Source organism: Lynx rufus, unplaced genomic scaffold (genome assembly GCF_022079265.1).
Source record: "Lynx rufus isolate CCGP_SWC_20201006 ecotype Redwood Valley unplaced genomic scaffold, mLynRuf1.p SCAF_5, whole genome shotgun sequence".
Lineage (NCBI taxonomy): Eukaryota > Metazoa > Chordata > Mammalia > Carnivora > Felidae > Lynx > Lynx rufus.
This window is the reverse complement of record NW_025814867.1, coordinates 84,692,835-84,703,364: the sequence shown is the minus strand read 5'-3', so window position 1 is coordinate 84,703,364 and position 10,530 is coordinate 84,692,835. Positions and strand designations below refer to the sequence as shown.

The window sequence follows — 10,530 nt, the reverse complement described above, 5'->3', positions numbered from 1 at the left end:
TTGAGGCTGCATCTTGGAGAAGATGCTAGGGTTTGGCTGCCTCCTCACCCCATAAACTATGACTTCTTTCTCTTCTTCCCCAGGTCCTCTTGGTGATACCAAGAACAGAAATGGTTTCTTGTCCCCCACTAGGGCAGCCGGGAGTGGGCTCCAATGCAGAGGTGAAGGTCACAGGGAGCCTCTCATTCTTAAATATGCCCCTTGACTGCAAGCCCCTATCTCTGCTGGGCGGCAGCCAGGGAGCAGAGGATGATATCAGAAGGGAAACGAAACTTTGTTTTTAGGGGGGGGGCACGGTTGGGGGGTACTTTATCTCTCTTTGGAACTTAAATGCTTTTCCCACCATGTTAACAAATAAGCAAATTGGATTAGGCACAGAAGAGTGTTCCTTGTATTATTCTTGCAAATTATCCGTAAATTTGAAATTACTTCTGAATTTCAAAGAAAAAGGGAAAAAAAAATCAATGCTTTTCTACAGCCACGGAGCTTTCCCAGAGCCGAAATGGCCAAGGCAGTGACTCCCAATGGAGCATTGGAGGCAGGAGGAGAACGTGTTCTGTAAAAAAAAAAAAAAAAGAAAAGAAAAAAAAAAAAAACACAACTAAATCATGCAGGAGAAGCCCCCGCACCCTGCATCTCCGAGGAGGCTGTGCCCACGGCTGGGCCGCCCGCCGGCCCCGGCCCCTCCCCGCCACCGCGCCGACACTGCCCCCGGCGGTGACTCACGCCAGGACCGTTTAAATACGGGGAGTGCCGGGCCCGCCGCACTCATGCTGCCGCCTTGAGCCGGCCGCGTCCTGCTCTCGGGCTCCCTCTGGTCGACGGCGGGCGGGCGCCGAGCTGCTGGTAAGTGGGCAGGCCGGCCGCCGCGCCCTCCCTCCCTCCCTCCCTCCTGCCGGCCAGCGACCCGGCTCTGTCCCCCACCTCGCGTCTGGCAGGCCGGCGTCCCGGGGAGAGGCTGGCGGGGTGCCTGGGGATGCTCTCCGGAGGGGGCCAACCCCCCCCCCCCCCAGCCTGGGGCCACCCGCCCCCTGCCCCACTTACCCTTACCGCCCCATGAGGTCAGTCTGCGGTGCTGCCCAGGTAGTTTTCAGATGCCCCGAAAGTTAACTAAATTATCATTGGGACTGTGCTATTAGGGGAAGAAGTTCCCTTTTTCCAAGGTTCGGGTTATTTCGAACCCGCGTCCTTTCCCCCAGCACTTACTGTGGTGGCCGCCAGTGGCCTGCCGGGCATGTGGGTCTGTCCAGGACCAGTGGAGGGTTTCCCAGAAGACAGATCTGTCCTCTTTTCTGGGCCTTATCATTGCTACAAAAGTGGCTTCAGCAGAAGTGCCCGCCCAGTTCGGATCTCCAATTTGGATTTCGGCTGTGGACTGAGCATCGTTTCGGGGTCTAAGTTTGTGTGTGGCTTAGGCGGCCGGCAGCCTTGCCCTCTCGCCAGCCAGATGTGTCTGGGGGTGGCTGGGGCTGCTGGCTCTGAGCTGGGAGTCGGGGCTGGGTGTGCATGTAAAATCCTGTGACTGAGGCACCCTTACCCGCATCTCTGCTCAAATGTAGAGGCAGGAGTGGGGCCACGGAACCAACTGTGGAAAAGCAGAACTTTTCTAGAGCTTCCCCCCTGTGCTGAAGTGTGAGAGAGCCAGTCTACCTCCAGGGCCAGATGTATTACCTCAGGGCAGGCCTCGATGCTCTTGGATTAAGGTGTCACTCAGACTGAAGGTGCCAGCACCTTCTGGGATTATAGCACTGGATCTCCAGCGACTCCCAGATATGCTGGTGCCACCGTCTCCATAATTTAGAAATTCTCTAACGGCTGTCACTTCTTTCACTGCACTGATGGGACATCGGGGGTACAGTCAGGGCCGGACAGTCCCATTTGCCTGTGGTCTTGAGTCAGTGGGTGGGCTTGGCAGTGATGAGACAGGCCTGGGAGAGAGGTCAGGGCCAGGGGGGAGCGTTGTAAACAGACCCTGCAGAAAGTCAGGGCACTGGAGGCTACCTGGGCTTGCTCCGTAAATGCCGGGCGTGGTGGGCTGCGGATGGGAGTAGTTCCAGATGCTGAGACATAAGGAGAGATGCGGGAGAAGCTGTCCCCACTCGGTCCTGCCAGCACATGCTCCCGAGGCTGTGATTACACATGGCAAATTGCTTCCCTAAATCCCGACCACGAACGAATGACTATAACTTCTGGTTTCACTGCCTCTCTGGGGCTTTTGGGACATAGGATTTAGAAACTTTTTCCAAGATGCTTTGTTGAGAGGTTCATCCATTTCTGTCTGTTTTGGGTCCCCTGGGGGTCACCCCGAGCAGGGGGCTGTAGCCGGTGGCTTCTTTCATAAAAGCGTCGGTCGAGTGGGAGCTTCTCCCCTGCTCCGCTGGCAACTTTGTTAGTATCTCCTGCCCCTTCCTGCGAGCTAATTACAGGCCTGCTTTGGCCTCTGCAGGAAGCCCTACCTCCCCTAACCCTGGGGCTGGAAAGGACTTGCTTTTTCTTACTCATGTTCATTTTTAAACAAGTGAAGAATGTTTTGGCTTTGAAGGACCAGGAGAGATGGGGTCAACAATCGAGTCAGGTGGGGGATGAGCCTTGGGGCTCCAGCATGCTTTGTGTTTGGGGTAGAGCATTCCTAATTTGGGTAAAACCCTGAGGGGGCTGTGTGTTCAGATTATGGGATTAATCCCTTCTGGCAACCCCTTCTGTCCCTGCCCTCTGCTCTTCCAGGCCACTCAGGTGAACTTGAGCCAACATAGCATCAGAGCAGCCTTAAGGAAGGACATCCCTCAAACAATGCAGGCTGGGAGTAGGGAGGGGTACTTGATCTTGGTTAATAATGCTGGGCAGCTGGAGGGTGGATTGCATGTGAGCCTGAGATCATTTTAGGACAGAGGGAGTAAAGCCACCTCTTCCCCCCTTTCAGGCGCTGCCAGACACGTGGTGGATAAGGTCCTGAAGCCTCGTGATAAGGTTCAGGGGCTCACCAAGCTCTACAGTTAGGCAGAGTCTTGATCTGGATGTCAGGAATCTTCAACTGACTGTATGACCTTGAACGAGTCCGTTCCTCCTCTGGGCCCCTTAGTTTTCCCATCTACAAAATGACCAGATGGTTTGACAGGATAGTCAAAAGGTCCTTGCACCTCCGATGCCCTGGGCTCTAAGTGCTGCTTTTGGAAATAGCCTCTACTGCTACGTTCAAATTAGCACAAATCTCAGATTTCTGACAGTGGTGACGAAAGGGCCAGGGAAGGGAATATTGGTAGAGGTCTCTGGGCGAGGTCTGTGATTTGGCCTTCAGCCTCCTTGATCCTGAGGTCAGTCTCTCTGTTCTTGGCAGGAAATGACACAGGTCAGGAGTATGTATCTGAGCTGGGCTAGACCCCAATGAGTGCTTCTGAGTATAGACCATGGACACCTACATCAGTGTCCCTTGGGGAATTTGTTAAATGCTGCAGAGTCTGGGGCCCACCCAGGCCTAGGAATCAGGATCTCTGTGGGTGGAGTCTCAAGAGATCCTGGTTTTACTCAACAGAACGAACAGTAACTATCAGTGACATTTATTGGGTACTCATTCTGTGCCAAGAACGACTCTCAGTGCTTTGTGGGTAGGATTCATTTAATCCCCACAGCTGCAATGCTACTTCTATTCAACAAGCATCCCAGGATCTTCCAGGTGATTTTTATCTACTGATTTGGGGTGTAGGGTGGTTACCCCCCGTTTAGTGCGATGGGGACGTCTGGATGCACTGAGCCTCTCAATCAGTGGCTTTAAGCCCGTTGACCAAGCACTGATGAGCAACTTGATAGAGGCTGATACTGGCTGGAGGGGGTGGCAGAGTTGCTGGGGGTGGGGGAAGACAACCCCTCAACAGCTCCAAGCCTGACATCTCCCTCGGCTGGATGGGGCAACATGTCACTGCAGGTGAGGCCATGCTTAGGGGAAGACCTCTGTGGGGAGAGGGCACAGGCCAGGGAAGGAGATCTTCTCTCGGGTCCTCAGTTTCCCCGGGTGCACCGGAGGGGGTCAGGACCAGAGGCTCCCCAATCCCATGAAATGGCTCTTGGCTATTTGAAGATGCACTGATTAAGAAGCGGGGTTGCCCTGCCTGGGAAACTTCTGCAACAAGGTAGACCTGAAAAGATGGGTATGAGTTCCTCAGTCTTGGCATGAAGGGGCCAGGCCAGGTAGCGTTGCCGGCCGTTCAGGGTAACCTGCATGGTCTATGGGAGGGAGGGTAGGTGAATGGTGGGGCTTCAGGCCAGATTTCCCTGCTGTCTCCAGTCAAGGGCCCTTGGAAGTCTTTACAGGAGGCCTGGAGAATGTACCCAAACTCACACTCCAGTTTAACATCAAGACCGGCGTCGCACATCTGTCTCCCAGGCTTTTTCCAGAAGTTTGCTCCGTGGCATTGCAATAAGAAGGCATCTCCTCCCAGGGAACCTCATGTTTAGGGGATGTGAATGATGGTAATAAACCAAAAAAGTGCCAACCCACCAACCAACAAAGCCCAGGGCTTCAACGCTAATTATGTGTTCACTCATGAGTCACAGGCAGTTCTTGCTGAAGAGACTCACAAAGTGCCTGGGCCAAGCGCTTCTACTCCTGGGGAGGGACCGCGTCGGGGTGTCCGGGTGAGCTGCCTGTCCGTCTGCTTGGCTTACTGAATTCCTGGGCCGGCGACAGACCCCGGGCTGTCCCTCCTCCTAGGACAGGGGCTGGGCTGGGTCGCTGCGGTGACTGAGGACGCCTTTGGCCGCCTGGAGGAGGAGGGTATAATTAGGGTAGCTTTGTGGGTCTTTAACTGGCATTTGTCACGGCTGCCAAGCGGCACCGAGCAGCGTGTGCTATTAGGCTGCTGTGTGCCGGGCTCCTGAGCACGCCCGCAGCACTCGCTGGCTGGCCAGCCCCGCGCCTGTGGCCCCTCCGTCCCTTGAGGGCTCTGTAGCTGGGTTGGAGGTGGGCCCTCTGGAGGTCCTCTGGAGCAGTCGGTGCCTTGTGGCGGGAACAAGTGCTGGAAAACAGGAAGCTGCTGCGTGTGGCGCTGGGGCGGACTCCGCAGACATAAGGATTTATAAGAAGGAAAATCTGCAAATTCTTGCAATGTTTGTCAAGCTGAGTGTGGTCCATTTTGAACAACAGTGGCTCTGTTCCCATAAGGGAATTATCTTTTCTCTCTTCTTCTCAAGCCGTGAGGCACCCTCCCCTGGCCCTGGGCCCTCCCTGAGACTGGCATGACGCCCTCCCCACCTCCCCCCGCCCCAGCTGGGGAATGCAGACTCAGGGAAGGTCTGAGATGGCTTCCTCAGAGGGCATCTCATCCCGCACCCTCACTTACAGATGGGGAAATCTGACAGGGACTGCCTTGGACTTGCCAGGTTGTGGGCACTTAAGTTAGTCCCTGACATTGGGACCACGGCACCATTTTGAAGCATGGTGAGCATAGAAGTAGACATTAAAAATAAATGAAGCACATCGCATTACCAGGAGCATTTAGAGCTTCTCCTTTTTTTTTTTTTTAATTTTTTAATGTTTATTTATTTTTGAGAGAGAGACAGAGGCAGAGCATGGGGGGGGGAGGGGCAGAAAGAGAGGAAGACACAGAATCCGTAGCAGGCTCCAGGCCCTGAGCTGTTGGCACAGAGCCCGACGTGGGGCTCGAACCCACAGACTGTGAGTACCTGACCTGAGCTGAAGTCGGACGCTTAACCAACTGAGCCACCCAGGCGCCCCATTTTGTTAAGCCAGTCCAGGGGGTAAGTCTTTCACACACACATGTACCAAGGAGATGGGCAAACACCCACACCTGTCCACACAGACCCTTGGGAGCACAGGCACAATTAGTTGGGTATATGGGTCTCACATCCTTGCTCTGGACTCAGCCTTAGAATCCCAAAATCTTGGGGGATAGACAGGACATCAGCTGTCATCCAGTTCAATACCCTCCCAGCTGTAGGAATCTCCCCTCCAGCATCCTTTCCAGAGAGTTGGTCTGCCTCTGCTTGAACACTGCCAGTGATGGGGAGCTTACTAACGCCATGGGTTGTCCATTCTGATTCAGACAGTGGTGAGCTGAAATGTGCTCCCCTACAGTTTCTGCACACCACTTTTGACCTCTGGAGCCACAGTAAGGCTGCCTTCTGTGTCCCAGGGCAGTCCTTCATGTATTCTTGGCAAGTGCTTATAGCCTCCTCCTATCTTCTTCCAGTTTCCTTCAACGGGTGCTCGGAGGTTCTCATTTCTAGGTCCTCTCACCGTCCTCTTACCCCTCTCTACAGGGCCTTCTAGGGACCAGTTTGTTATTGGCCTTCTTGAAGCTGGGGCACAGAAGCACAGGTGTGGCCTGATGAGGGCCATGTAGAAGGAGACCATCACTTTCTTTGTTCCACACTTAATACTTCTGTTAATGCAGGCTAAGATCAACATTAGTTTTTCTGGTCAGTCTTCTTTCTCTGCTACTATCAATAAAAAGTCTTAAGTCTTTCCCCTGGGGTGGATGTTGAGTCACTTTTTCTGTGCCCCCTGTTTAGGCTGTTCATTTTCTACTCTTAAGTTCTGGACCTTCTTTTGTCTATACAAATTTGTGCTTCTGGATGTGTCTATAGCTTCATCGGACCCCATTCCTCTGCATCTAGACTCTGGTGGCCAAGTTTTTCTTTCTTTCTTTTCTCCAACACGTTACATAGTTACTCAAGTCCTTAATGCAAAAATACAACAGGTCGGGGCTTGGATGGTCTGTGAATAAATGAAAAATCAAGGTCTGGGTGGGTAGAGATAAACTTGGGTTCTGTCCTCAGAGTAGGCTTGTTGAGAGGGCAGGAAAAGGTGCACTGAGTTAAGGCCAGGTTGGGAAGCCTGGATTATTCTGAGTTATGGGCCAGACTTTGGACTCCATGAGTTCAGGAAGAGAGGCTAGAGAAATACCTTCCCCACCCAGCCAGTTTATGCCTCACATGCCATCATTTCAGATTCCTTGCTCTGACCTGTATTGCATTGCAATAACACTCAGAGCACTCACCCAAGAATCTGGAGGTCCCGGATTTAAGCTCTGAGCCTCAGTTTCCCTGCTTCCTTCATCCCCAGAAAATAGTGGGGATGTATGATCAGCCGTTCTTCACCCTTTGGAAGTTAGAGACCCCTTTGAACCTCAGTTGGAAGTTACAGATACTGCTTTACACATACTCAGGAATCTCTAATCCCCTTAGGTAAGATTTCCAAGATTAAAAACACTTTGAGGCCTTCTTGCCTCCATGAGTCTATAGAGTCCAAGTCGTGGATGACCTTGAACAACTGCACACATTTGCACAACACTGTGCAGGACACCCCCACATCCATTCTTCTGTTTGCTCCTCCCAGCGGCCTCAAGAAGGGGCAGAGGCTATCCTCCCAATTTAACACACGAGAAAGCTGAGCTTGAAGGCTTCAAGTTTCCTTTCAGGTCAAACAGCTAGTTAGTGGTTCTTAACTCTACGTAGGGCTCAGTGCCCACAGCTCATGGCTCCACCACATTGTATACGTTATATATCTAAATATATATATATATATATATATATGTACACATATCTGTATATGTATCACTTCTGACCTCTGATCTTAAATATCACCTCTGACCTCAAATATCGAACCTTTCATGGGTTTGGGCTCCATTCCCAGATCAGCACCATGCCCTGTGGGAGCATATGGCCCTACCACCTTTTAGCTCAAAGTGCATCCCAAGTTTTCTGGGACTTACTCAAGGCCACTCAATGTTTCTTTGTGGAAACTGGAACTATACCCAGAAGGTAGACCTCAGGCATTGGCTCCTTCCAGAGAGACAGGAAGTGGCATAGATAATTTCCTTTCACTGGGAAGGGTTTGAATTAAAGCCGGGAAGGGGTACCGAAGGGCCAGGTTGTCAGTGGTGGTGATGGGGCAGGGCAGTGCCGGGAAGTGCCAGGCAGAGGAAAAGCTGAACTTGCCCTCTCGTCCTTTCTGCCAGATCAGCAGCGCATCCCACCTTTGTTGGCTGCTGCTGCTTTCCCAGAAGAGGTCCATGTTTGTGGTCTTAGCATCTTCTGCCAGGTCTCATTTCCTATCTGCTCCTCCCCAGGAGGTCATGTTCAACCAGCAAGTTAGTTGCGCTGTGAGGGATACAAGGATGCATCTGATCCAAGGGGCTGGATCCAGGGTACAACCCAGACAAGATACTGTTCCTGCCTTAAGGAATCTCTGGGGATGAATGATGAACATCCCTGCCCTTGAAAAACTTATTGACTAGAGAAGGACAGAGACGGGGACGCAACGAATTCCGAACAAGGCCAGCTGTGGCATGGCCATAATGGACACTGGGAAGACCACCTGCATGGGAGGGTAACTAATGCTGACTCACAGAATCTGGGGAAAGCTTCCTAGAGGCGACTGCATTTGAGCTAGACTTGGAAGTATAGGGAAGATTTAGATGAGGACAAAGAGCACTCCGGGTGGGGGAATTGCTTGGCATGTGGGAAAGGTGAAGGGGCTTGCTGACCGGACCGTAAGTAGCATATGGCAGGGCATGTGGTTGTGGGGTTCAAAGGCAAGCTGGTGTTTGGCACCAAAGGTTGACGTGGGCTTAAAAATAACAGCAGTGTTGGTGAGATGACCCTGACTCACGTGTGCTCTCTCCCCTTGCAGAGGCCATGTCGCTGAAACATTACCTTCTTTTGCTGGTGGGCTGCCAAGCCTGGAGTGCAGGGCTGGCCTACTATGGCTGCCCAACTGAGTGTACCTGCTCCAGGGCCTCCCAGGTGGAGTGCACTGGGGCACGCATCGTGGCAGTGCCCACTCCCCTGCCCTGGAACGCCATGAGCCTGCAGATCCTCAACACGCACATCACTGAACTCAACGAGTCCCCATTCCTCAACATCTCAGCCCTCATTGCCCTGAGGATTGAGAAGAACGAGCTGTCCCACATCGTGCCTGGTGCCTTCCGTAGCCTGGGCTCGCTGCGTTACCTCAGCCTTGCCAACAACAAGCTTCAGGTGCTGCCTATTGGCCTCTTCCAGGGCCTGGACAACCTCGAGTCGCTCCTCCTGTCCAGCAACCAGCTGGTGCAGATCCAGCCGGCACACTTCTCCCAGTTCAGCAACCTCAAGGAGCTGCAGTTGCACGGCAACCACCTGGAATATATCCCTGATGGTGTCTTTGACCACCTGGTGGGCCTCACCAAGCTCAATCTCGGCAAGAATAGCCTCACCCATCTCTCGCCCAGGGTCTTCCAGCGCCTGGGCAACCTACAGGTCCTCCGGCTGTATGAGAACAGGCTCTCAGAAATCCCCATGGGCACTTTTGATGGGTGTGGAAACCTCCAGGAGCTGGCCCTGCAGCAGAACCAGATTGGTATGCTCTCCCCTGGCCTCTTCCATAACAACCGTAACCTCCAGAAGCTCTATCTGTCCAACAACCACATCTCCCAGTTGCCCCCTGGCATCTTCATGCAGCTGCCCCAGCTCAACCGTCTCACGCTTTTTGGGAATTCCCTGAAGGAGCTCTCTCCGGGGATCTTTGGGCCCATGCACAACCTGCGTGAGCTTTGGCTCTACGACAACCACATCACTTCTCTGCCTGACAACGTCTTCAGCAACCTCCGCCAGCTGCAGGTCCTGATTCTCAGCCGTAACCAGATCAACTACATCTCCCCAGACGCCTTCAATGGGCTGGTGGAGCTGCGGGAGCTGTCCCTCCACACCAATGCGCTTCAAGAGCTGGATGGGAATGTCTTCCGCATGTTGGTCAATCTACAGAACATCTCCTTGCAGAACAACCGCCTCAGACAGCTCCCAGGGAATATCTTTGCCAATGTCAATGGCCTCATGACCATCCAGCTGCAGAACAACCAGCTGGAGAACCTGCCCATGGGCATCTTCGATCACCTGGGGCACCTGTGTGAGCTGAGGCTCTATGACAACCCCTGGAGATGCGACTCAGACATCCTACCACTCCGCAGTTGGCTTCTGCTCAACAAGCCCAGGTTGGGGACAGATACTCTCCCGGTATGTTTCAGCCCACCCAGTGTCCGAGGCCAGTCCCTCATCATTGTCAGCGTCAGCGCCGCTGTCCCCAGTGTCCAGGTTCCAGTGATCCCCGAGGTGCCCAGCTACCCGGAAACACCACAGTACCCGGACACACCCAGCTACCCCGACACCACCCCCATCTCCTCCACTACTGAGTTCACCAGCTCCGTGGAGGACTACACCGACCTGACCACCGTTGAGGTCACCGATGACCGTGGCACGTGGGGCATGACCCAGGCCCAGAGCGGGCTGGCCATTGCCGCCATTGTCATTGGCATCATTGCCCTGGCCTGTTCCCTGGCTGCCTGCATCTGCTGTTGCTGCTGCAGGAAGAGGAGCCATGCGGTCCTGATGCAGATGAAGGCACCCAACGAGTGTTGAAGAGGCGGGCTGGAGGCGGAGCTGGGGGACAGTGGGACCACTGGAAGATCTGGGAATTTCATTGTTCCACCTCCACCCCTGGGTCCACAGAGCCATCCCCTGCTTCCTCTCTGCTCCCCAAGA

General features: G+C 53.6%; 1 protein-coding gene across 1 annotated transcript; it reads left to right on the top strand.

Annotated features, from left to right (window-relative positions):
* The first annotated feature begins 8,643 nt into the window (after positions 1-8,643).
* On the top strand, positions 8,644-10,530 carry LRRC15 (leucine rich repeat containing 15). Its single transcript, XM_047100230.1, has one exon. It carries the CDS (start codon positions 8,653-8,655, stop codon positions 10,405-10,407), a length of 1,755 nt encoding a protein of 584 aa, XP_046956186.1. The 5' UTR covers positions 8,644-8,652; the 3' UTR covers positions 10,408-10,530.